At 45.2% G+C, this 27,876-nt stretch overlaps 1 protein-coding gene across 1 annotated transcript in view; it reads right to left on the bottom strand.

The window, feature by feature from the left end:
- LOC126235517 (transcription factor collier) overlaps window positions 1-27,876 on the bottom strand; it is a 600,438-nt gene that overhangs the window by 90,232 nt on the left and 482,330 nt on the right. The window contains exon 7 of the mRNA XM_049944238.1: window positions 19,048-19,129. Coding sequence (XP_049800195.1) covers window positions 19,048-19,129 — 82 coding nt within the window. The remainder of the gene's footprint in view (window positions 1-19,047; window positions 19,130-27,876) is intronic.

The following is a 27,876-nucleotide window of genomic DNA, read 5'->3' as shown; positions in this document are numbered from 1 at the left end:
GGGGACATGGTTTATATAGAATCGTCTAATTTTCAAAACTTTCATTGATTCCTCTTAACTATGTATGTCTAATTGAAGTTGTGCTAGTCATTGGTCGCCCCTATTTAAAGGGAGAGTGGAAAAGTCAAAACATAATTCCGTGCTGACGTGTACCAAACACTCCTGAGAAGTTAACTCAGTCGTCTCCTCAGATCTTCGCCTGCGGAATGTGTAGTAATATGAAGATAATGTTGTATCCTAAACACATTACAGTGTTTCTGCAGAAATTTAAATACACTCCTGGAAACTGAAATAAGAACACCGTGAATTCATTGTCCCAGGAAGGGGAAACTTTATTGACACATTCCTGGGGTCAGATACATCACATGATCACACTGACAGAACCACAGGCACATAGACACAGGCAACAGAGCATGCACAATGTCGGCACTAGTACAGTGTATATCCACCTTTCGCAGCAATGCAGGCTGCTATTCTCCCATGGAGACGATCGTAGAGATGCTGGATGTAGTCCTGTGGAACGGCTTGCCATGCCATTTCCACCTGGCGCCTCAGTTGGACCAGCGTTCGTGCTGGACGTGCCGACCGCGTGAGACGACGCTTCATCCAGTCCCAAACATGCTCAATGGGGGACAGATCCGGAGATCTTGCTGGCCAGGGTAGTTGACTTACACCTTCTAGAGCACGTTGGGTGGCACGGGATACATGCGGACGTGCATTGTCCTGTTGGAACAGCAAGTTCCCTTGCCGGTCTAGGAATGGTAGAACGATGGGTTCGATGACGGTTTGGATGTACCGTGCACTATTCAGTGTCCCCTCGACGATCACCAGTGGTGTACGGCCAGTGTAGGAGATCGCTCCCCACACCATGATGCCGGGTGTTGGCCCTGTGTGCCTCGGTCGTATGCAGTCCTGATTGTGGCGCTCACCTGCACGGCGCCAAACACGCATACGACCATCATTGGCACCAAGGCAGAAGCGACTCTCATCGCTGAAGACGACACGTCTCCATTCGTCCCTCCATTCACGCCTGTCCCGACACCACTGGAGGCGGGCTGCACGATGTTGGGGCGTGAGCGGAAGACGGCCTAACGGTGTGCGGGACCGTAGCCCAGCTTCATGGAGACGGTTGCGAATGGTCCTCGCCGATACCCCAGGAGCAACAGTGTCCCTAATTTGCTGGGAAGTGGCGGTGCGGTCCCCTACGGCACTGCGTAGGATCCTACGGTCTTGGCGTGCATCCGTGCGTCGCTGCGGTCCGGTCCCAGGTCGACGGGCACGTGCACCTTCCGCCGACCACTGGCGACAACATCGATGTACTGTGGAGACCTCACGCCCCACGTGTTGAGCAATTCGGCGGTACGTCCGCCCGGCCTCCCGCATGCCCACTATACGCCCTCGCTCAAAGTCCGTCAACTGCACATACGGTTCACGTCCACGCTGTCGCGGCATGCTACCAGTGTTAAAGACTGCGATGGAGCTCCGTATGCCACGGCAAACTGGCTGACACTGACGGCGGCGGTGCACAAATGCTGCACAGCTAGCGCCATTCGACGGCCAACACCGCGGTTCCTGGTGTGTCCGCTGTGCCGTGCGTGTGATCATTGCTTGTACAGCCCTCTCGCAGTGTCCGGAGCAAGTATGGTGGGTCTGACACACCGGTGTCAATGTGTTCTTTTTTCCATTTCCAGGAGTGTAGATATCTGAATGACGAGGTAACACCGCTTAGGTTTGAATTTTGTGTTACTCAAGTGCAGACATTCAGCTTGAAGTGCTGAGTATTGAGAGTGAGGGATCAAACAGCCAAAAAGTCATTCTGTCACTCCAAAATTTGAATGAACCCAAATGTAAAGCAATTTAATGCCTCACGAAGTGTAACTGGGTGCTAGGAGACGGTGAATAATCCGAGAAAGTAGTAAAGCTGAACGAGATGGTACAAAGGCAAACAGTGCACTCATATTCAGGTACGACTCTCGTACTCTACATTCAGATACAAACGCAGTTCGCCACTTTTAGGATGATGGCTACTTAAGGACGTCTGGCAGCTTCCCTTTTATGGAAATTCTAGTCTGGAATTTGGTGCTTGACCGGAAATGCTAAGTTCGATAATTGGTGATGTTATTCAGAGAGGAAATATAGAGACGACGCCCGTTGCGGGTGATTCCAGTCTGGTGCCAGAGAAATCGTATCGTTGTACAGGGATTTGTACCCCCATCTTCCCCAGTGCGGAGTTGAGTGCTTTGACGCTGCGACACCTCGGTCAGTGTTTGAGATGAGGAAAGGATGCATGGGATGGCAGAAAACAATAAGCATGGACATGTTTGAAATGTAGAACAGTGGCGGAGTAGCTTATTTAAAAGGGTGATAGGGTGGCAATCGATAGGCAAAGGCGTTTTCCGTCGCGGCTGCATGTTTTCATGTAGTTTCAATCATCAACTATCTCCTCCGAATGACCAAATATTTTCTTGACCTCACCTAACTACACTAAGGTGACAAAAGTCATGGCCTCCTTTTGGCCGGCATAATGCAGCAAACCGACGTGGAAGCTCCCTGCAGGAATAGCCGTCCATGATTGCGAAAGTGTTGCCGATGTATGATTTTGTGAATGAACTCTCGATTATGTCTGATAAATGTTCGAGGGAACTCATGTAGAGCGATGTGGATAGCAAACCATTAGCTCGAATTGTCCAGAATGTTCTCCAAACCAATCACCAACAATTGTGCTCCCGTGATATGACGCACTGCATCCACAAAAATTCCATCTCAAATGGCTGCGGATAGTCTCCAATCAATGACCTGTTCAGTTTGACAAGAGGACACAGACCATTCCATGCAAACACATCCCAGTCCATTACGGAGCCACCGACAGCTTGTATAGTGCCTTGTTGACAACTTAAGTCTACGGCTTCGTGGGGTCTGCGCCACACTCGGACCCTGCCATCAGCTCTTACCATCTGAAATCAGGACTCACCTGATCAGACCACGGTTGTCCATCTATCTAGGGTCCAACAATATGGTCACAAGCCCAAAACAGAGGCTGCAGGCAATGTCGTGCTGTTAGCAAACGCTATCGTGTCAGCTGCCATAGCATATCGACTCCAAATTTCGCCGCACTATCCTGCATCGATTGCTGCGATTGTTTCAGGGATTGTCGTTTTTCTGTTAGCATTGACAATTCTACACAAACGCCGCTGCTCTAAATCGTTAAGTGAAGGTCTTCGGCCACTGCGATGTCTCTGAAATTTGGTATTCTCGGCACTCACTAGTCACTGTGGAAATGGAACATTCCATGCGTCTAGCACGAACTTCCACTCCGCGCTGAAAATCTGTTAATTACCTATTCAAAAGCTGCTAATCCTAGTCGGGCGATGTGCGTGTCCAAACCATTCGTTCGAAATGTCCATAATATTCTTCAAACCAATCGCTGACAACTGTGGTCCAGTGACATGGTACATTGTTATCCATAAGAATTCCATCGCTGTTTGGGAACATGAAGCCGAGCACTACCATTTTCAGGTTGGACCAGAGCATCCAGTCTATTCTATGTAAACACAGTGCACACCATTACAGAACCATCACCAGATAGCACAGTGCTTTGTTCAAAAATTGGGTCGACGACTTCGTGGGGTCTGCGCCATACTCGAATCGTACCATCAGATCTTACCAACTAAAGTCGGGACGCATTGGAGTAGACCACGGTTTTCCAATCGTCTAGGGTCCAATATGTAGTCACGAGCCTAGGAGAGGCGCTGCAGGCACTGGCATCGGTCGTCTGCTACCATAGCCCTTTAACGCCACATCCCCAGAATTCGCCGCACTGTCCTAACGGATACATTCGTCGTACGTCCCACATTTCTGCAGTTATTTCACTCGCTGTTGCTTGTCTTTTAGCAATGACAACTATACGCGAACGCCGCTGCTCTCGGTCGTTAAGTGAAGGCCGTCGACCTCAGCGTTGTCCGTGGTGAGAGCTAATGCCTGAACTTTGGTATTCTCCGTACACTCTTGACACTGATGATCTCGGAATAGTTCCCTAACGATTTCCGAAATGGAATGCCCTATGCGTCTAGCTCAAATTGCAATTTCGCATTAAAAGTCTGTTGATTCCCGTCGTGCACCCATAATGACGTCGGAAACCTTCTCCCATAAATCAGTGGAGTACTAATGACAGCTCTGCCAATATACTGCCCTTTTGTACCTCGTGTGCGCGATACTACCGCCATCTGAATATCGCTGTCCCATGGCTTTTGTCACCTCAGTAGAGTGTAAAATGACCATTGTAATGAAATAAGACAAACTGCAACTTGTACGGAAAGATTGAGGTGTAATTTTTCCGACGTGCTGTTCGAGAACGGCAGACAGAATGTCTGAAAGTGCTTTTATGGACCAGCTACCAAATTAGAAAGTAATCATGTAGATGTAAGTAATGTATAATATTGGCAATTAAGGAGCTGAGCGGTTAAAGTAGATGTTCCAGGAAGAGGACATTTTACGAGAAGAGTGTAGAGTGGGAAAGGTGGCAGGTGGCAAGGAGAACCATATGCCTGTGATTCAGAGGAAATTTTAATATTTTGGAAGAGTGATAATCTTCGGACCAGACGCAGATTAATGTGAAATTTGTTCTTGTAAAACAACAGGATGCGATGTTTTACTCAGATGGTTAGAAGGCAGGCCTGCGTATTCTAATTTAACACCTGGAGGTAATGTGTGAAACTACACTACTGGCCATTAAATTTGCTACACCAAGAAGAAATGCAGATGATAAACAGGTATTCATTGGACAAATATATTGTACTAGAACTGACATATGATTACATTTTCACGCAATTCGGGTGCATAGATCCTGAGAAATCAGTACCCAGAATAACCACCTCTGGTGGTAATAACGGCCTTGATACGCCTGGGCATTGAGTCAAACAGAGCTTGGATGGGGAGTACAGGTACAGCTGCCCATGCAGCTGCAACACGATACCACAATTCATCAAGAGTAGTGACTGGCGTATTGTGGCGAGCCAGTTGCTCGGCCACCATTGACCAGACGTTTTCAATTGGTGAGAGATCTGGAGAATGTGCTGGCCAGGACAGCAGTCCAACATTTTCTGTATCCAGAAAGGCCCGTACAGGGGCTGCAACATGCGGTCGTGCATTATCCTGCTGAAATGTAGGATTTCGCAGGGATCGAATGAAGGGTAGAGCCACGGGTCGTAACACATCTGAAATGTAACGTCCACTGTTCAAAGTGCCGTCAATGCGAACAAGAGGTGAACGAGACGTGTAACCAATGGCACCCCATACCATCACGCCGGGTGATACGCCAGAGTGGCGATGACGAATACACGCTTCCTATGTGTGTTCACCGCGATGTCGCCAAACATGTATGCGACCATCATGATGCTGTAAACAGAACCTGGATTCATCCGAAAAAATGACGTTTTGCCATTCGTGCGCCCGGGTTCGTCGTTGAGTACACCATCGCAGGCGCTCCTGTCTGTCATGCAGCGTCAAGGATAACCGCAGACATGGTCTACTAGCTGATAGTCCACTGCTGCTGCAAACGTCGTCGAACTGTTCGTGCAGATGGTTGTTGTCTTGTAAACGTCCCCATCTGTTGACTCAGGGATCGAGACGTGGGTGCACGATCCGTTACAGCTATGCGGACAAGATGCCTGTCATCTCGACTGCTAGTGATACGAGGCCGTTGGATGCAGCACGGCGTTCCGTATTACCCTCCTGAACCCACTGATCCCATATTTTGCTAACAGTCGTTGGATCTCAACCAACGCGAGCAGCAGTGTCGCGATACGATAAACCGTAATCGCGATAGGCTACAATCCGACATTTATCAAAGTGGGAAACGTGATGGTAGGCATTTCTGCTCCTTACACGAGGCATCACAACAACGTTTCACCAGGCGACGCCGGTCACCTGGTGTTTGTGTATGAGAAATCGGTTGGAAACTTTCCTCATGTCAGCACGTTGCAGGTGTCGCCACCGGCGCCAACCTTGTGTGAACGCTCTGAAAAGCTAATCATTTGCATATCACAGCGTTTTCTTCCTGACGGTTAAATTTCGCGTCTACAGGACGTCATCTTCTTGGTGTAGCAATTTTAATGGCCAGTAGTGTATATTTGGTTGGTTGGAGAAGATGGTTAATTAATAGTTGAAAAGAAAGTAGCAACTATCGAAACTGTCAGTCTTCTTTGTGTGTTGACAGGAGCGTGTGACGGAAATCTAGAGGAAGGTGGGGGGGATGCATAATTTTGTGGGTATGACGGTTCAGAGGATGGTGAAGTAATGTCTGCAGGATGGGTAGGATAAGCCTGCTACGTTAACAACGCGTAGGGATGGTGCGCTACAATGAGCTTGCTGGGTGGCGGACTGCTGCTGCTTAAGACTTCGGTGACAGCGTCGAATATCTGTACCCCTTACTTGCATTTACTACCATCTGAGAAGAACACTTGGAGTGACGGGAAGAAGACCGGATGCAGTGGTTGGGAATCCGTGACCTGTCAGCAGCTTCAGCGGCAGCGGCAGTTGGCCGCCACAGGAAGCGGGCAGCGGGCAGCGGTTCATCAGTCAGCGCGGCCGTGCCCGCACAGTGGCCGGCGTAATTAGCGCGCCCAAAAACCACCATCAATCAGGCGGCCGCTGTCTTGGCGCTGTCATAAATCTACGCGCCGCCTAGCGCCGATCATCTCATGTGGCCGCGCGTTTTTACCCGAGCAGCGGCGGCGGCGGACGCTACTGCGTGGCACAGTCGAGCGCGTGGCGGCTGGCCAGTTCAGTGTTCCTGTCTACACACGCAACAGCGTCGTACTGGTAAGCTGTTCGTCGTCCCTAGCAACCAGACGACATTTCTTGGTCAATTCACTGCCAAAATAACTGAAGCAAACTTTTCTGTTCGCCTTGTCAATGGATTCCTGTAATCTGTAATCTACTATCGATACGCTCGCTTCTGACATTTCTGTACTGACTCGAAACTCGTTCTGAAGAAAAAAGAAAAAAAAGGTGGTCATATTCTGACAGCCTGGTTTTGACATTTCCGGCCACCAGTAGCAGGGCCCTATTTATTCAACCTACCTGTCTACACAGCATGGGTCGTCGGGCGCATTTTCTTTGGTGTTTTGGCAGATACTTGCAATTTAGTTTTAGCAACGTGTGGCTTGTGTCAGCCCAAACACATTCTGCCCGTCATGCTTTTCAAGAGACGGCCAACGTCGACGAAAAGCGTAGGTATGTTACACATTACAAACAAAATGATTTTTGAATCGGAATTCTACATGCCCATTCGCTAGAGCGCTCCCAGACTAGTCTAGTGTGTCATTCATTTTACTGATATGTATTACCAGGAACTGTGAAACACGAGCAATAACGAGTACTCCAGCAGCGACCGAGCTGCATGGCGGCAGCAGTCGGGGTGCCAGGGCGGTGCTGTGGCTGCTGGAGTACTCATTATTGCTCGTGTTTTACAGTCCCTGGTACTACATATCGGTAAAATGAATGACACACTAGACTAATTTTGGACCGCTCTGTCGAATGGTTACGTAGAATCCCACTTTACAATTCGTTTTGTTTGTGATACGAAACGAATCGACGCTGTTGGTGGTATGAAAGATGTGATGAGCAGCATTTCTTTGGCTCGATTCGATTTAACGTTGCAAAAACAAAATTGCATTATCTGCCGAAACACCAGAGAAAATGCGGGTGACGACTCTTAGGAGAGACACCCTTTATATTTACACATATAAGATGTAAACGATTATTGTTTACAATGTATGACAGTGGTGTAGGTGACGTCAAGACGAACAGATTGATATAGGACACTTGTGGGCTATTAAGTCGGGAAGAAGCCTCAAATTGACTTACAAAACCCACCTAAGCTACAGAACGTGTGCGCGCGCGAACTTTTGGCTAAAATCGTCCATTACACTTACAAAATATGAAAGTGTTGTCTGTGTAAATTTTACTTCAAAGTATTGATAATTCTGACAGCATAAAAATAATTAAATCCAATGTTTATGTGACATTTTCACTGCGAAGCTACTGTGCTTGTTAGCGTCATGTTTCTATCGAATGGTAAACGTAATTAGTTTTTGCATACTGTTTACAAAAGCCTTCTTCCCTTTTATTACTCTCATGGGAAACTTTAAATTAATAATGTTAAGAAAACAGCTAACCAAGCCTGTGGCATCAGAGAGTGAGAAGATGCTGATAACCTCTCGCGGCGCGAATGCAGTGTTGGAATAGTTTAGGTGGCTCTTACAGGCCAATTTCATGCTGTTTTCCGGCTTGACAGACCGCAGTTGTTCATATCGACTTCCCGCCCACCACTGTGTGACGCTGAAAACAGTCACTGTTTACACTTGTATAGTCAAAAAAATGTAGGGGAAGTTTTTTTCCTTCGGCATGATAAGTTGTACTACACTGAAGTACATGCAAAACATGCTAAGCAGACTTCCGGAAAAACAACTTTCGCATGAAAACAGACGTTTTTAATGTTGTATATGGAATTTGAAACCACTCTGGAGAAAAGAGTATCTGAATTCATAATCATGAAGGAAAGCGAAGTATTGAAATCCAAGGAATCAAGGTGAATGAAAGGAAATTAATTAAAGCAAACCATATTTTTCAACAATAAGACGAAGAAAGACATTCTATAGATGCGAGGGTTACAATGCATTTCCTATGGGCTAAGAAGGTTAAAGCTCAAAAAATAAAATCGAAATATAGCAACATATTTTAAAAGTATATGACGCACAGCATTGGATCTGAGCACTATGGGACTTAACTTCTGAGGTCATCAGTTCCCTAGAACTTAGAACTACTTAAACCTAACTAACCTATGGACATCACACACATCCATGCCCGAGGCAGGATTCGAACCTGTGACCGTAGCGGTCGCGCGGTTCCAGACTGTAGCGCCTAGAACTGCTCGGCCACCCCGGCCGGCACGCACAGCATTACCTATGGTACTGTTATAATAAAAAAGATGTGTGTTACTGAAGAAGTGCCATCAGTTTGGAGAAATAGAAAATGAACTCTTAAGAACGGAAATGAGCAGGAGGATTTTCGTGGACTGTCTAGGTACTCTGCGGTGCGAAGTGACAGACGTAAGTCATGAGTAATAGGTTGATGGGTTGGGCGTGTAGTAAAGATGGTGCAGTGCTTCCGCCCCAAGGCGTCATAGCGGTATCCAGTGGAGATACCATCTCGACTAGTGACCCAGTGCCTTGCACCAGCCGGTCAGCGGTTGAGTGACATATTATTCTCAGCTCACACAAACGTACCTCTTGTCTTGATGTGGCTGCTATGAAGTGACTCAGATTTCATTATGTATCCACTGATGCCTGCGTGTACTGGTTGAATGAGATGAAGCGGAACAGTGATTTTCCAAGATCTATACTACTTTATTTCAGCACAGCTTCTTGAAGCATTTAAATTTGCGGTTGAGGCTTTTGGTTGCATTTTTCAGTCAGCATCGTAACTCAGATGATATTCCGTTTGAACTTTGGCAACGAATATTGATAGTTTCGTCACAGCGTTCTGCGATCCAGATGTTCTTTTCCTTGCGAATCTTTAGTGTACGTCTTATATTCCTTACAACAAAAATATTATATTTGTAATGCATGTACCATAAGAACTAAGACGTAAAAATCTAAGTACACTTACATTTTTAGGAGTGTTTGTGCTCAGATGTGAGTGCGGTCAAGGTATATTTTTAGAAGTGTTAAATCATAAGATTAAGTTATCCAAGTATCAAAAAGAAAATTTATTAATTATGAGGTGTGCAACTGGGTGCGCCCAGATTCAGTTGCAAAGCAGCCTGCCAGTCATAGCGGGACTGAGAAACGATCACGTTATAAATGTATTTTGTCATTTTCGGCAAAGGAATAAGGAAGGAAACAAGTTCTGCCTGGCTGCACAGAGGTGACAGACGGAGTTCGTAGTTGCCGACGCTCGTTGGCGGTAACCAATTGTCAACACACAATTCCTTCTTTACACGGCGACTGTTCCAGAAAATATAGAATTTCTGCTGAGGCGACTGTCGTACTTGGCACATAGGCCACAATGAATTACCGCCGAACAATGTACAAAAATATTTGTAATGAAAAATCCGAGACAATAATTGAAGTGACTGAACACCTATAAGTGCTGGCGATCACCAGCATAAATAAAAGAGTTTTATAAGACGCGAATGGTCACCAGCTGAATTAATTATCAAATCAAAGAAACATTGGGTTAAGCGAAGATAACGCTCTCATTCGTTCCTGGTCACTGCTTAAGAGATCGTAAGGAACGACGGATCAGAACATCATGTCACCTAGGAGTGGTGCCGGAGCCTATCCGTATGTCGACAGGGCTTGGTCGGTGAGGGGAGGGGAGGGTGGGAGGGGGGGGGAGGGAAGTCACGCTGAAAGCCGAGTTCCGAGGCAACACGAATCCCCGGCACCGTCACCGCTGCCCCCGACCGGACGATCTTTCACGGCTCCCGTAGCGGTGTCAATTTTAATTTTTAAAAAATGCTTACTGCGCGGGCGGAAGAGCTCGTCAATTTGCAAATGTCCGGCCGAAGGGCGGCCGCTAATGACGCCATCCATCTGGCCGCGGCCGCTCCCAAGGTCAGCCGGCTGCTTACGGCCGCGGCGCTCCTCGCCTGACTCCTGACTGATGGCCGCTTGTTAACTGAAAAAAGAGACCGCCGCGTATGTCACAACCTCCCCCGGCGCCCGCTCGACCACACCTTGGCCGCCGTCTCCCCGTACCCCATCACCACTGGCTGATGAAACCGATACGGCTGTCTGCGCCTCACATAAGAACTAGTTCCACACAAAACTGACATAAAAAAATACGTCTTTCCGTTCCGTTTTTTTACTGTTGTCGTCCACATCTCATGCTCATGGTGGAATATAAAACACCAAAGCTACCATACTAAGAAGAAATTAATAGAAAAATTGTGAATGCGTAAATAATACTGGAACAAATAACGATAAAGTTACAAACTGAACCTAAAGCATTACATTACAAGACGTTATAATGATGCCGCTACAACCTGGATAAAGCCTCCTTTACATAAATATGCGAAATACGAAGGTCACTCCAAAAGAAATGCACTCTATTTTTTTTTCAAATCCATCTTCTATTCTACCTGTTTGACAGTTTTACAGTGTGTAGATACATCCTTTAGAAACAATATTTTCATTTCTCCACATAATTTCCATCCCCCTCAACTGCCTTACGCTATCTTGGAACCAGCGCCTATATACCCGCACGGTAAAATTCTTGACCAACCTGTTGGAGCCACTGTTTGGCAGCGTGCACAAGGGAGTCATCATCTTCAAACCTTGTTTCACGAAGAGAGTCTTTTAGTTTCCCAAAGAGATGATAGCCACATGGAGCTAGGTCAGGACTGTAAGGCGGGTGTATCAGTGTTGTCCACCCGAGTTTCGTGATCGCTCCCATGGTTTTTTGACTGACATGTGGCCGTGCATTGTCGTGCAACAGCAAAACATCCTGCTTTTGCCGATTTGGTCGAACACGACTCAGTCGAGCTTGAAATTTCTTCAGTGTCGTCACATACGCATAAGAATTTATGGTGGTTCCACTTGGCATGATGTCCACAACCAAAAGCCCTTCGGAATCGAAAAACACCGTAGCCATAACTTTTCCAGCAGAAGGTGTGGTTTTGAACTTACTTTCCTTGGGTGGATTTGCATAATGCCACTCCATTGAATGCTTCTTCGTCTCTGGTGAAAAATGATGCAGCCATGTTTCATCACCTATCACAATTCTTCCAAGGAATTCATCTCCACCATTCTCGTACTGTTCCAAAAGTTCGCTGCATAACGTTTTTCTTGTTTCTTTGTTAGCCACTGTCAACATCCTGGGAAACCAACTGGCACAAACCTTTTTTAACGCCAATACTTTCAGTATTCTGCAAACACTTACTTCCCCTATCCCAACGTAGCGTGACAATTCGTTGACTGTGATGCGTCTGTCAGCAGTCACCAATTCGTTAACTCCCTGCACATTGTCTGGAGTGTGCAGTACGAGGCCTGACGGGGAGCAATGTGTGACTGGAAGAGTGATTGTGATATTCGATTGATGAGTATTTGCTACTCTAAAATAATTTTCATCAAATTTAATTTTCAAATATATGCATTTGCCAACATAATTAACAAACATTCCCCCACTTTTGTTGTACTCGGCTGTATAATGATTATCTTCGGAGCATTAAATGTTGCTATAATGTATTCAACACATAGATCGTCAAGCTGGCTAAATATAGTGCTGTTAAGTCAACCGGTGCTGCAACTGGAGGCCAACCGACGTTAACTTTCAGCTTTCAATTTTACCAATCGGACGATGGAAGAAAGCTTGCACTTTAGCCTCTGAGTGACAAGTAGATCAATGAAATGCCCTAGGTTTTTAGGGATGGAAGGAACTTGGATCATGTTCCATGTACCATTCGAGGATTCGACTGAAATGATTTTCTCTTGCGGCTGGTATAACCCCAATCCATCCGCTATAATTAGAGACAGTGGATTTTAAAGAGAAGAACGGAATAGAAAGAAAATTTATGTGTACACAGATCGGGTCCTCACCGCAGATATGTCGTAAAAACGTCGGAATAATAACAAAGGAAGTGTTTCATATTATATAATTTATCAATCTCTTAATACAATGATCACACTGAGTGGTATAATGGCTATAGAAGATTTACGACATGGTTTGACTGTCACTGTCCAAAGGCATGCCTAATGGGTCCACACCGTAATCGCTTTGCCCCGTTTTCTCGTGACCCTTTAGACACTGCCGTATCTCTCACATTCGCCTGAGATGGACTTATTAGGCTTTTTGTATTCATTTCGACGCGAGCTCTCTTCTCACTTTCGTTTTCTATAATTCTGAGTTATATCGGACGACGTCTTTCATTAGTTTGTAATTTTCAATTTAATACAGAATTTCACCTATATTCCAGCGATGGTTAGTATTGTCTTAGTGGTTCTCCGTAACCTCTTCACCGTGACACGACCTAGTAAACGCGTTCTCATGCTACACCAGTTTATAGCTTTATGCAAAGCTAATTCGTAACTATATCGCGGATGCTTCCTCACTGGGCCGGCCGCTGTAACCGAGCGGTTCTAGGCTCTTCAGTCCGGAACCTTGCTGCTGCTACGGTCAAGGTTCAGGCTTGCTTGTGTGTCGTGTCCTTAGGTTAGTTAGGCTTAAGTAGTTCTATGTCTAGGGGACTGATGACCTCAGATGTTAAGTCCCATAGTGCTTAGAGCCATTTGAACCATTTCTGCACTGGTACGAAACCTTCATACGGAAAACAAATACTGTGCGATAAACAGGTATCTGTCAGTTGTTGCCTGAACCATTGTTTACATGTGTTAATCTCTTAGTTATTAGCGAATTAAATCTGACGGTATTTTGTCACACTAGAAAATTCGTCGAAGGAACGTAAGTTTTCACGTCAAAACTAAGAAAGTGAAAACGAGAACGACAGCGTTTCTGACGGAGAAACGTCGGTTACAAAGCGTCGAATTAAATTCATCGCATATAGTAATGGAAAGTGATACTCTCTTTGCTAACTGCGTTCACAATTTCTTTAACAGTTCGCACGGAGATGCGGCGTGGTGGGAATGAATGTCACGGTGCACAGTGAAGCGGAAGTGCGGCGCGTGCGAGCCGGTCGCCGATTTTAATCAGAAGCGGCGGCGGCAGACAGTAGCAGCCAGTCGGCGGGCGAGTCGGCTGAAGAGGCGGCGGCGGCGGCGGCGGCGACTAATTTCACAGGCCGGCTAATTGCAGCGCCCCTGAGACGCTATTAAAGCAACATGCTCCGCAGCCGGGAGACAATTTATTTTTACGGAACTGCTCTTAATTTCTTCCCCCTTTTTCTTAACTCCACTTCCTCTTCTTCCACTCGCTGCTGCAGAAGCAGCCATCGCCTTCCGCCGCCACCCCGGTAGTTCGCTATCTCCCCACCTCATTTTGAGGAGGCTGGCAAAAAAAGGGGAAAAAAGGCGAGGCGAGGAGAAAGGAAGTTGCGGGTGGCGGGCGCAGTTTGAAGGAAGCGAGACGCGGCGGTCCGGGCCGGCCTTATCGCGGAGGGTTTTGTTTATACGACGCCGATACCGCTATCAGGCGGCGCCCTCGTTAACATAACGGCGCAGGCAGCGCCGAGCGCCCCGCCTTCGCCGCCGTCTCCAGGGGTTCATCAACACCGGCGCTCTGCGAGGCTTCTTTATTGAGAGCTGCGGGGGAGATCTCGGATCACGTGTCACGCGGCAACTCGATTAGCCGCCGCGCCCGTAACGAGCGGCGCGCTCCTAGCCGAGCCCGCGGCGCCGTGGAGGAGACGCCGTCCCGTAGCCACTGCGGCTTTACGGGCCGCCGCTCGACCCACTCCAACCGTTTGCATACACTGAGATGACAAAAGTTATGGGACACCGATATGCACATACACAGATAGCGGCAGTATCGCTTACACAAGGTATAAGGTGTACTGCAGTGGCGGAGCAGTCATTTGTACTCAGGCGATTCGTGTGAAAAGTTTTCCGATGTATGGCCGCTCGATGGGAATTAAGAGACCTTGAACGCTGGATGAAAGTTGGAGCTAGACGCATGGAAATCACTAGGGAATTCAAAATTCCGAAATCCACAGTGTCAAGACTGTGCCCCAAGACTGCCAAATTTCAGGCATTACCTCTCATCAGGGGTGACGCAGTGGCCGGCGGCCTTCACTTAACGGTCGACAGCAGCGGCGTTGTGTAGAGATTGTCAGTGCTAACAGACAAGCAACACTGCGTGAAATAACCGCAGAAATAAACTTGGCGCGTACGACGAGCTTATTCGTTTGGGCAGTGCGACCAAATGTGGCGTTAATGCGCTATGGCAGCAGACGACTGACACGAGTGCCTTTGCTAGCAGCACCGCACCGCCTGCAGCGCCTCTCCCGGGATCGTTGGACCCTAGACGACTTGAAAACCTGCCTCGTCAAATGAGGCCCGATTTCAGTTCGTAAGAGGTTTAAATGGCTCTGAGCACTATGGGACTTAACATCTGAGGTCATCAGTCCCCTAGACCTGAGAACTACTTAAACCTAAGTAACCTAAGGACAGCACACACATCCATGCCCGAGGCAGGATTCGAACCTGCGAACGTAGCAGTCGCGCGGTTCCGGACTGAAGCGCCTAGAACCGCTCGGCCACCTTGGCCGGCTTCGTAAGAGGCGATGGTAAGGTTTGAGTGTGGTATAGACCCATGACGCCATGGACCCAAGTTGTCAACAAGGCAGTGTGCAAGGTGGTGGTGGCTCCATAATGGTGTGGACTGTGTTTACGTGGAATGGACAGTGTCCTCTGGATGTTCGGTTACTTGGAGACCATTTGCAGCCATTCATGGAGGTCATGTTCCCAAACAACGGTGGAATTTTTATCGATGACAGTGCGCCATGTCACCGGTCCACAGCTGTTCACGATTGGTTTGAAGAACATTTTGGACATTTCCAGCGAGTAGTTTGGTCACCCAGACCGCCCGACAACAACCCCGTCGAGTGTTTATGTGGGACATAATGGAGAAGTCAGTTCGTGCACGAAATCCTGCACCGGCAACTCTTTTGCAGTTGTGGACTTCTGTAGAGGCAGCATGGCTCAATATGTCGGCAGGGAACTTCCAACGACGTTTTGAGTGTATGCCATGTCGACTTGCTGCGCTACGCCGCGCAATAGGAGGTTCGGCACGATATTAGGAGGTATACCGTGACTTTCGACAATTCAGTCTATGTATTGCATAACTTTCACTATTATATTTTAAACATCCCACTATCGACATAAAGTGGATTATTCGCAACTATAGTGAACAGGGGCTCGACAAAATGACCTGAATTCCTTGGTGCGAAAGACTCATTTCCAGACCTACAATGGATTGATCTCCTCACTTGCTTCTCCGAGTATGTATGGTCACAGGACACGTTCAGAGGTACCATTCTGCAATCATTATGATAATTTAGTGTTACTTTGGTCCTTACAAACGCAACGGGGAAAATGATCGGTACAAGTTTAGTTTGTACACTCGTGACAACAGTAATAAATCCATTAGGAGGTTTTATGGCAATTGTGTCTAATGCTATTAAAGCATAAATAGTTCAAGGAGAAACTTTCTCGTCTAAATGTGATGCCCTAAGAAAGTAACTTCACAATGGGGTGATAAGGGCATTAAAGAGGATTTTTACGTTTAATTAGGAGACTTCCGCTGCTGCTGCTGCCTCTACTACTGCTACTACTACTACTGCTGCTAAAATGTGAAGTAAAGGCAAAGTCAGTGGCGCAGGCGTCTGGCCAAACTGTTCGCCTGACTGCAGGTAGAACGCAGCATTTCTTTGCATCGGCACTAGCAGCGGGAGGGTGGCGGGCCCTTCGTCCCATTCGCTTTTTACCCATGGGGAAGATAACCGTACATCTGATAGCAGATTGCAGGTTGCGTAGACCTGGGGCCGTCCTGGAGCGACTGGAACAAGGGAAAGTCCCCGCCACTATCCGGACTGAACCAGGGACCTTCAGTCGGCGAGCAGCAGCGCGTGCAACTGCATGTTCCGAGATGCCTCGCTACACCAGAAGATATCGACGTTCCCGTCAAACTGTTTACAAGGCTATAGAAGATCTGGAAGTGAGAGTTGCTAACAAGGGATCACAAGTTATTTTGCAAGGTCCATCAGTGTTTTGTGGGTGTATTATTAATTTTACACTTACGCAATTAGATACACATCAAGCTGGCAATGGATGGATTACAGTTGCTGTTGTTCGTTTTGATGGTAATAAAGTGAAGAATGTTACTGGTTTGGAAGCATTCAATGCAAGAGATGTAATATCTTACCGTACTTTTCATGTGGGAGAAGTGTATAATAAAGATTTGGGACTGTCATACTTTGTATCTAACCAGTCATTTTATTTAAGAACAAGGAATCATCGTAAAATAAGTGAACAAGAGTCTGTTTGTATTTGGATGAAAGGTGCAGGAAGATGTGCAAAAGTTCAACTTACTGGAGATGTAACACATTATTATAGAAATTGAAATAAATAATATTTTTTCTATTACTAAAGTCTTTTATTTCAAAACCATATTTCATATTTATTCTGATCTGTTGATACATTGAACGCAAGACGTACGCTACATTGACCGGAGGCCATAGAGTTGGAACAATGTGATGCAATATACTCTGAGCTGTGACGCATAGCGAGGCATCTGGCGCTTGGCGCCGTGCCAAAGCCTTATGCCGGCAGCTAGAGTACAATGCTCTACCCGTCGGTCCGCCACAGCAACATCCTACTACTACTACTACTACTACTACTACTAAAATAAATTCTGAGTTTTATATACTGCTCGATAGAGCTGTCTGATATAAATATCTAGTAAATCAGACGAATTCTAACCCATAAAGATGCAACGAACACAACACTTCGCTACTGGCCAAGGAAACTTGTGATCTGACTATACTGGAGACATGTTTTCACAAGGGTTACCTACAGAAGAACGAGCTTCTATGATGAAGATACAGGAAAAAGAGCAATTATAACATCATCCAATGCAAAGGAAAGAAAGTAAAAAACGGGGGAGAAGGAACGCGATCATATCCAGTTAATCGCTCAGGTATTATTTCTAGCATATGACAGCAATTTTCTTTCATGGAGCTGGAGATCTGAAGGCTTGCTTGATGAAGATGAGGATGTGTATGTACTCGAACCCTGTAATGGGTCTAGGAAAAATATTTTATAACAATGTAACTTACACATGCCTTGTTGGGGAGCTCTCTGTTTATACATATATTTTTTGTGAAAGCCAAGATCGCTTGATTTTGAGACCTTTATTCCAATTACGTAGTTTCGACAGAATTGGCATTACGTCGTCGACTTTTTGAGAAAAAAGTGTAAACACATTAAAAATCACTTTGTTCTCAAAATATAGACGATGCATGTGTGTGGACATGTACGCAAAGTGTAATGCCAATCAGAAGATGACAGCACGATTCTGTAGATGCAAATAACTGGAATAAAGGTCTTAAGCTTGGCTTTCACAAAAAAATATATTTATAACCATAAATGCCATAAATCGTAGAATATCCCATTGAGCGGTAGGAGTAAGTTGCCTTCTATAGTTGCCAAAGGTGAAGGAACATCATACTTTATGGATGTTCATTTTATCTTATCCAACCCCTGCAGGTTCTAAGGCGTACAGGGAGTACCAAAAGTCGAATTCATTTCTCCACGTCTCGCGCAGTGTGCAGCAAATCACTACTAGGCTCAGTGCTGAAACACTTTACTGGAGGCATAGGGCTATTATCGCGTGTATTAAAATTGCTGCTAATGAGACTTTCATATCTCATTACAGATGTATATTTGCTGCTTCAGTATCACAACAGCTCATTTTTCATCAAGAGCCGGTGGCTGTTATTCCCATATGGTGTTGGTCATAAGCTTTACATTTATTGAACTACAAGGATGGTATACAGCACAACAGAAAGAAATATGATAAGTGTCGACGTAACTTCGTTTCTTCACACAGATATCATTAATGACTAAGTTTACTTGTAACCTTGCATTTTGTCGTTATTCGCCAGTTTTTGGTTAGCAAACTGCTTTTAATTTTATAGCCTCAGTACAAATGATAAGGAAAGTTTGTTTTCCTAGTAAACACCCGAAGGGTCGCCTGAGTAAAATGATTTTCTAGTAGTCTTCAGGTACTGTGCTGTATTCCTTTTAAGTCGATTGACAGCCAGTACTGGTCTGCGAAAAACAGAATTAAAGAGGCAGCTGGCCAGCTGTTTATCATTTAATCCTCATCTGTCAGTCACACAAACCACTGATGCTAGTACCGCATACTTAATCACTGATTTTACCTGCATGTAAGGCGGTAATAGTTGTAACGCTGAGTACATTCAGTACCTCATTTCTGTTGAGAAAAATGAAACAGATTCTAATTTTTTAGTGCTATAGTGAAGTTCTTAAACCAACTCTTTATAGGAGCAAAAGCTGTGGCTCTTACCTGGAACCTCCGCATATCTCGTGGATTCCCGGCGTTCTTCAGGCAGTTCTGATTGCACTTGAGGAAAAACTTCAGGAAGAACCTGAAACATAAAAAACTAAAATTAATACCTGTAACACAGATGTGCGGTAACAGGCTGTCATTCAGTTGTTCTTACTGCTAAAATACAAATAGTTTCAACGCAGTTGTTACAGGCTACGGACGTCTTATTCGTTGGGGAGCACTGACATTACATTTTTTTTCTTTTTTTTTCAAATAAAGGAGTGTACTCTTATTTCCAGGATGTATCATGCAGTCAGCGTGTAGATTTACTTGTTCGTAACGTTATAGAGTTTTATAGGAATGTTCTAGGCATGTTATGGCGTACGGAAGTATAACCTAAGAACATGGGAACTTGCACTAAAATTAAAAAGGGAAAGATTAAGTACATCTACATCCGCGTTACGCGAAACTTAATATATTTCAAAAATGTAAGCGGTCGCAGTATAAACAGCTGGTTGACAGAATAATCAGCATAACAATTACGGCACACAGTAATCATTTCTTTTTTTAAAAAAAATATTATATCTTATACCCAAGCAACAAAATCAGCATTTCAGATTCTTGCCAACGTAAAATAACAAATGAATTTACAAGAATCTTTCATTAAATGTATTCTGTTTTTCAGTTACGAATTGTAATGCCGTCGGGGACAAACATCCCCAGCTATACGTGTAACTCACTTTCCCAGGACGGTGCCCGATAACGGCCATGTTGCCATAGACCATCTTACCGAAGTAGTTTGTAATGGTTCTCGGCATCTTTTTTTGAAATGGCATGATGGTCTGTTGGCAACGCTGTCCTCAGACGCATATCCGTTGCTAGTCAAAATTTACGGACGGAATTCCTCTAAGTCTTACAGGTTTTGCAACATTACCCACTCCTGAGCCAGAAAAATTGTCAGATCGGTGACACTAGAATTTGCTTCATTAAGTTTCCTGTAACCGGGAGAATCATTGTAGAGTGGCTGAAGCAGAAAGTGCCTTTCTGAAGAATTATTTTCGAATCATTATCGTCGTCAGTTTTTGCTTGCATTTGTTGTCAGCGACCGCTATTCTCATCAGCCCATTGTATTTGAAGAATTAATGTTACCTATCTCTTACGTAATGCAAGTCATTTATGAGTTCGTTGATGTGTATAGAAAACGTACAGGTGCTGCCTTTACTTTTGAAGTTAGGTGTCGTTTGACTTTTCGTTGCTTTCCCCAGAAGACACACTAGCACTGCCTGTGCCACTGAAGTTAGTATGTTGTCGACTTATATCTTTATATAATAACTAAAACGTGCAAGCAAAGTTAATAACGTGATTAATAATGCAAGGGGAAGACGCACCAATGGCATGCTTTACAGAAACACAGCTCTTCTGGCTGAAGGTAAAAATGATATGGAGAGACAGTTGTATGATTGGCGCAGCCTGTTAAAACATAATATGGATTAACAAACCGAAGGTAAAAACCCTGCAGCTCGTTAGCACAAAACTCCGGAAAAGTGGTCAATAAAATGAAAGATTTCTTCTATCTACGAAACAAGATTCCACACGGTAGTGATTACAAATAAAATATCAATCAGAGGTTGATAGCAGTAAAGACAGATTCCTTCAATGAAAGAGGAATAATTTCCGGAAAATATACCCCTGGGGCACAGGGGAGTTTCGAAGCGAAACGGGAAAACTGGAGAAGAAAGTGAAAGGATGTTCGGTGTGGTGCTACAAAATTCTGTTAAAAATTAAATGTTGAGACAAATTACTAAGTGGAGAGGTATTACAAAAATAACAGTGGAAATTTATGGAAAGTGGTTATTACAGGGAGGGACTGAGTAGTCAGACATGCACTAATGCACTCACAAGTAGTTAACCTGCACTGGGAAGCGGAGTAGGAAACAAATATTGTAGGGTCACCCAAAGATTAAAATACAAAGGAGCCTCCGAAAGTAACGCACAATAATTTTATTAGCAAAATGTTTAACAGGTAACAAAACAAAAATAAGCACAAATGAACTTATATTTTCACTGACATTTCTAAAAAGTCACCAACGTTCTCAACACATTTCTTCCAGCGTGGCACCAGGTTCAATATGCCCTATTTGTAGAAGTCTCTTTGGTTGGAGTATAGCCATCTCCGTACTGCTGATTTCACTTCCGCATCTGTCGCAAAGCGTTCGCAGCGCAGGAATTTCTTCATGGGGCAAAACAGATGAAGGTGCGACGGTGCAAGGTCCGGGCTGGATGATGGAGCACCTCCCATCCAAATTTAGCGACTTTCTCAGGAACAGGAGCAGCAACATGGGTACGAGCATTGTCATGAAGAAGTTTGACACCGTCAGCATTAATGTTCTGGCGTTTAACACGAAGGGCACTTTCTTAGCAGACCAGTCACTCTCAATTTTTTTCGTACTGAGGAAACAGCTTATTTCCACTCAATAGAGGCCAGCTTGGTTTCGAACATGTACGCCACACCAGTGACGATTCCTTTCAGAAACTCATTCCCTTCTGCAACGTAACGTGGTAAGTGATCCAAGCTTGTCATCAATCGCAGGCCCACGTGGTTCTCTGTCAGATTCTTAGGTACCCATCGAGCATTAACTTTATGAAATTTGAATGCGTCGTGAACAGTATCGTACACCGCACCATAGGAAATGTCGAACTGCTGCAATGAAGATCGCAGTTTCACACGCCGGTCGTTCAAAATTGCTACCTCAGTGGCTTCGACATTCTGCGGAGTTGGCAGCTGTTACCGGCCGCCTGGAGCGTGGCGAGTCACTAAGGTTCACACGGCCCTCTTGGGGAAGGCACACCACATGGAGACATTGCTACAGTCCGTACAGTCGTCCCTATACTCGCCACACAGGTCCCTGTGACTTCTACTCGGACTACACTTCGCTGCTCTTACAAGCTGACGACAGTAACAAGGGCGCAATGTTTATTTCGTAGTTGAGGCTTCTCTCACTGAGCTGCACATGTAAACAAAATACCCTCTGTAGAGCAAACTATATCGTCGTTAAATTTCAACATTCCGCCTGCTATACCGTGGAAAAAAGGTATTGAGCGTTATATTCCGATCCTGGATATACAGAGATGACAAGATGAACACAAGAAGAGGTAGAGTACAGCTAAAACAATTGATAATACTGACAACTGCCGATCTTTTTAACTTTCCATTACGTTCACATCGTTAATGTGCCTTACGATGAATGAGGGCAGTCTTTCTTCTGGACCGAATGAGGTGGCACAGGGGTAACACGCCGATCTTGCATTCAGAAGGGCGAAGGTTCATATTTCAGTTGCTCAAGGCAAATGCCGTGATAGTTCCTTTCATAAGGACGCGACCGATTTCCTTCCCTATCCTTCTCCCGATGTGATGTCTGACGTCTCAACCGTCGTCGACGTTGAACGCTAAGCCTCCGTCCATCTTTGGTCTACCAAGAAAAGAATTTCTCTGGCTGACTGTGAGTTGTAGGGCTTTATCCTTTGACCTTAATAAGACGCTTGTGGTAAGTTTCTGCTCGTGCAGTTAAAAGCCAGGGTCTAGTCGGTACTGTCTGGGTAATGCTCTAAGTTATAACTGTTGGTGGCAATTGTTGTTGTTGTTGCGGTCTTCAGTCCGAAGATTGGTTTGATGCAGCTCTCCATGCTATTCTATCCCGTGCGAGCCTCTTCATGACCAAATAACTATTGCAACCAACATTTTTCTGAACCTACCTAATGTGATCATCCCTTGACTTCCCTCTACGATTTTTACCCGACACACTTCCCTCCACTACTAAGTTGGTGACCCCTTGATGTCTCAGAATGCTTCCTATCAACCGATCCCTTCTTTTGGTGAAGTTGTGCCACAAATTCCTCTCCTCCCTAATTCCATAGTTACGTGATCTACCCATCTAATCTTCAGCATTCTGCTCTAGCACCACATTTCGAAAGCTTCTATTCTTTTTTTTTATCTAAACTGTTTACTGTCCATGTTTCACTTCCATACGTGGCTACACTCCAAACAAATACCTTCAAAAAAGACTGACACTTAAATCTCTTCTTCAAAAATGCATTTCTTACCATTATTTTGCTGCCCAAATAGCAAAACACATCTACTACTACCTTAAGTGTCTCGTTTCCGAATCCAATTCCCTTAGCATCACCTAATTAAATTCCATTCCATTCCATTACCCTTGTTTTGCTTTTGTTGATGTTCATCGTGTATCCTCCTTTCAAGATAGTGTCTATTCTGTTCAACTCCTGTTTCAAGTCCTTTTCTGTCTCTGACATAATTACAGTGTCATCTGCAAACCTCAAATTTTTTAATTCTTCTGCCTGAACTTTAGTTCCTATTCCAAATGTTTCTTTGGTTTCCCTTACTGCTTGTTCATGTGCATACTGAATAGCATCGGGGATAGGCTACAAGCCTGTTTCACTTCCTTTTCAACCACTGCTTCCCTTTCATGCCCCTCACCTCTTATAATTGGTTTCTGGACAAGCTGCAAATAGCCTTTCGCTCCCAGTATTTTACTCCTGCAACCTTCAAAATTTCAAAGAGAGTATTCCAGTGAACATTATCGAAAGCTTTCTAAGGTTCAGTATTGCCTCGGGTGCTCCTACATTTCTCCGGCATCCAAACTGATATTTCCTGAGGTTGGCTTCTACCAGTTTTGCCGCTGTTCTGTAAAGAATTCGTGTTAGTATTTTGCAACCATTACGTAGTAAACTGGTAGTTCGGTAATTATCACACCTGTCAGCAACTGCTTCTTTGCAGTTGGAATTACTACATTCTTCTTCAAGTCTAAGGGTATTTCGCCTATCTCATAGATCTTGCATACCTGGTGGAAGAGTTTTGTCATAGATGGCTCTCCCAAGGCTGTAGTAGTTCTGACAAAATATCGTCTACTCCAGTGGCCTTGTGTCGACTTAGATCTTTCAGAGCTTTGTAAAATTCTTCTCGCCGTATCATAATCTCCCTTTTCACCATCTACGCCACTTCCCTTTCCATAATATAGCTTTCAAATTAGTCTCCCTTGTAGAGATCCTCTATATGCTCCTTCCACTTTTCGACTTTTCCTTCTTTGCTTAGAACTGGTTTACCATCTGAGATCTTGATATTCATACAGCTGCTCCTCTTTTGCCAAAGGTCTCTTTAGTTTTCTTGTTGGCGGCATCTATCTTTCCCCTAGTGAAACAAGCTTCTGAGTCATCTGTCCTCTAGCCATTCCGCATAGCAATTTTGCCTTTCCTGTCGGCCTCATTTTTTAAACGTTTGTGTTTCCTTTCGATTGCTCCATTTGCTGCATTTTCCAAATTTCTCCTTTTATCAATTAAATTCAATATCTCTTGTGTTATGCAAAGATTTCTAATAAGCCTTGTCTTTTTACCTATTTGATACGCTAGCGCCTTCAGTATTTCATATCTTAAAGCTACTCATTCGTTTTGTACTGTATTCCTTTTCCCCGTTCTCGTCAACTGTTGCCTAATGCTCCCTCTGAAACTCTCTACAGCCTCTCGCTCTTTCATCTTATCCAGGCTCATGTCCTTAATTTCCTACCTTTTTTCCAACTTCTTCAATTTTAATCTACAGTTCATAACCAATAAAAATGGCTCTGAGCACAATGGGACTTAACATCTGACGTCATCAGTCCCCTTGACTTAGAACTAATTAAACCTAACGACATCACACACATCCATGCCCGAGGCAGGATTCGAACCTGCAGCCATAGCAGCAGCGCGGTTCTGGACTGAAGCGCCTAGAACCGCTCGGCCACAACGGCCGGCTCATAATCAATAGATCGTGGTCAGAATCCACATTTTCCCCTGGAAATGTCATACATACAATTTAAAATCTGGTTCCTAAATCTCTGTCTAACAATTATATAATCAAGCTGAAACGTTCCTGTGTCTCGAGATGTCTTCTACGTACAAAACCTTCTTCTATGATCGTTAAACCAAGTGTTATCAGTGATTGCCGCGCGGTATTAGCCGAGCGGTCTAAGGCACTACAGTCATGGACTGTGCGGCTGGTCCCGACGGATGTTCGAGTCCTCCTTCGGGCATGGGTGTGTGTGTTTGTTCTTAGGATAGTTTAGGTTAAGTAGTGTGTAAGCTTAGGGATTGATGACCTTAGCAGTTAAGTCCCATAAGATTTCACGCACATTTGAACTTTTTTTATCAATGATTAAATTATACTCTGTGTAAAATTCAACCAGGCGGATTCCTTTTTCATCCCTTGGCCCAGTCCATATCACCTACTACTTTCCCTTCCCTTCCTTTTCCTCGTCACCATTAAATTTTCATCTCCTTTAATTATCCGAATACTTTATTTTATCTCATCATACATTTCTTCAATCGCTTCATCATCTAGAGAGCTAGTCTATCTTGTTTACGATAATGCGTTCGCTATGCTGTTCAAAGTAGCTTACCCGAATTCCTATTTTCTTATCCATTACTAAACCCACTCCTGCATTACCCCTATCTGACTTTGTATTTATAACTCTGTATTCACCTGACCAGAAATCCTGTTCTTCCTGCCACCAAACTTCAGTAATTCCCACTATATCTAACTTCAACCTATCCATTTCCCTTTTTAAATTTCTAACCTATTTGCCTGATTAAGGGACCTAACATTCCACCCTTCGATCCGCAGTATGTTTCTCCCGAAGACGACATCCTTCTGTGTAGTGTCCAACCGGAGATTCGAATAGGGGACTACTTTCCCTCCGAAATATTTTACCTATGAGGACGCCATCATAATTTAACCGTACAGTAGAGCTGCATGACCTCGGGAAAAATTATGGCTGTACAGTAGTTTCCCCTTGGACTCAGCGGTTCGTAGTACCAGCACAGCAAAGCCTTTTCGGTTGATGTTATAAGGCCGTGTCAGTCAATAATCCGGACGATTGCGCTTGAAAAGGCTGCTGCCCCTCTTCAGAAACCACACCTCTGTCTGGCATCTCCGTTGTGGTTGCACCTACGGTACGGCTATCTGTATCGCTGAGACATGCGAGCCTGCCCAACGACTGCAAGATCTAAGGTTCACGGGACGGGGAAGACGGGAGGAGTGGAGATTGAGCTGCTCGTGGTGTTTCCCCACTGCCTAGCTTGGCCCCGGTACAACGGGAGTCGCCCCTGCAGTAGAGGACTCTGCATGCCCGACACGTGACGCGACACTCTTCCGGATGGCGGAAGACGGCGCGTGGCGCGCGGAGCGGCGGCGCTGATCAGCAGGCGAGGCGGACGCCGGCGCTAAGGGCGACCGACACGGCCGGCCGCGCGCCAATCTAGTCGCCGGCCGGAGCCAATTACCGCCGCCTCGGCCGGGGGGCCAGGGGGCGCCGCGGCGCAAACTTGGCCGCAAAGTGCGTACCGACGGGGCGCCGCGTCTGCCCACATCAAACACCACCGCTGATCGCTCTGTACTCACCCTCTCTTGCGATGCAAGTAACCACGTCGAGCAGCGGTCAGTACCAGTTAACAACGGTACTGTTATACTAATCCAACTTTTACTGTTACTGTGTACTGTGTATTATATTCTGGTGTACCAGTCTAGTGCAGCTGCACAACGCGCTATTGTGTATGGTGTGACCAAATTCTATCATTACTTGTATGGCCGCCCCTTCGACCTTCACATTGACGATGAAACACAGAAACTGCATCGAAATTAAATACAAAAGGCACAATGCCGACTTAATTACAAGAAGACTAACTCTCCAGTCGCGTATGGTACGCGGGAAGAACGATTCCTGAAAGCCTCCGTGCGCGCTCGAATCTCTAGCCCACTCTTCATCAATATTAAACTGTGATCTGAATCTACATTTGCACCAAAGAGCTGGCTTAATAATCATGACTTTGTTTCACCTGAATCATAAAATAAGTCTTGCCTAAACATTTATTTGAAAAAATACCAGTATTAAAGAACTACTAAAGTATTTTTAAACCAACATCTAAGAACATTGGTATTTGACATCAAAAAAGTTCAATGAAGGGCAGCTCTTTTTTTAATATCATGAAATATGGAACATTGAGCTTGTGCATTCCTGTCGCGCACATTATCCTCCGTGGTTAGGGCATTGCGTTGTGGCCGCAATAACCCAGGTTCGAATCCTGGTCACGGCAGTTTTGAAAGTTTGGCCCAGACTGGCCGAACTGCCTGTGGGTAGAGTTGCTCTCTACAAAAACTACGGTTCGGTAGTTTTGGTACACTATATGACGTAGTAAATGGTAGAATTGCCGGTATTATTGGCACCATTGGCAGGGAAACAAATAAATGAAAGTGTGAGAGAGAAACTGGGAGCTGCTGAATTCTCTCTTTATTTTTTGTTTAGCACATTATTAGAACCGCACATTCTACATCTACATTTATACTCCACAAGCCACCAAACGGTGCGTGGCGAAGGGCACTTTACGTGCCACTGTCATTACCTCCCTTTCCTGTTCCGTATGGTTCGCGGGAAGAACGACTGCCGGAAAGCCTCCGTGCGCGCTCGAATCTCCCTAATTTTACATTCGTGATCTCCTCGGGAGGTATAAGTAGGGGGAAGTAATATATTCGATACCTCATCCAGAAACGCACCCTCTCGAAATCTGGACAGCAAGCTACACCGCGATGCAGAGCGCCTCTGTTACAGAGTCTCCCCCTTGAGTTTGCAAACATCTCCGTAACGCTATCACGCTTACCGCATAACCCTGTGACGAAACGCGCCGCTCTTCGTTGGACCTTCTCTATCTCCTCTGTCAACCCGACCTGGTACGGATCCCACACTGATGAGCAATACTCAAGTATAGGTCGAACGAGTGCTTTGTAAGCCACCTCCTTTGTTG

Source organism: Schistocerca nitens, chromosome 1 (genome assembly GCF_023898315.1).
Source record: "Schistocerca nitens isolate TAMUIC-IGC-003100 chromosome 1, iqSchNite1.1, whole genome shotgun sequence".
Lineage (NCBI taxonomy): Eukaryota > Metazoa > Arthropoda > Insecta > Orthoptera > Acrididae > Schistocerca > Schistocerca nitens.
The sequence above is the reverse complement of the archived record's forward strand: the minus strand, read 5'-3'. Positions and strand labels throughout refer to the sequence as shown.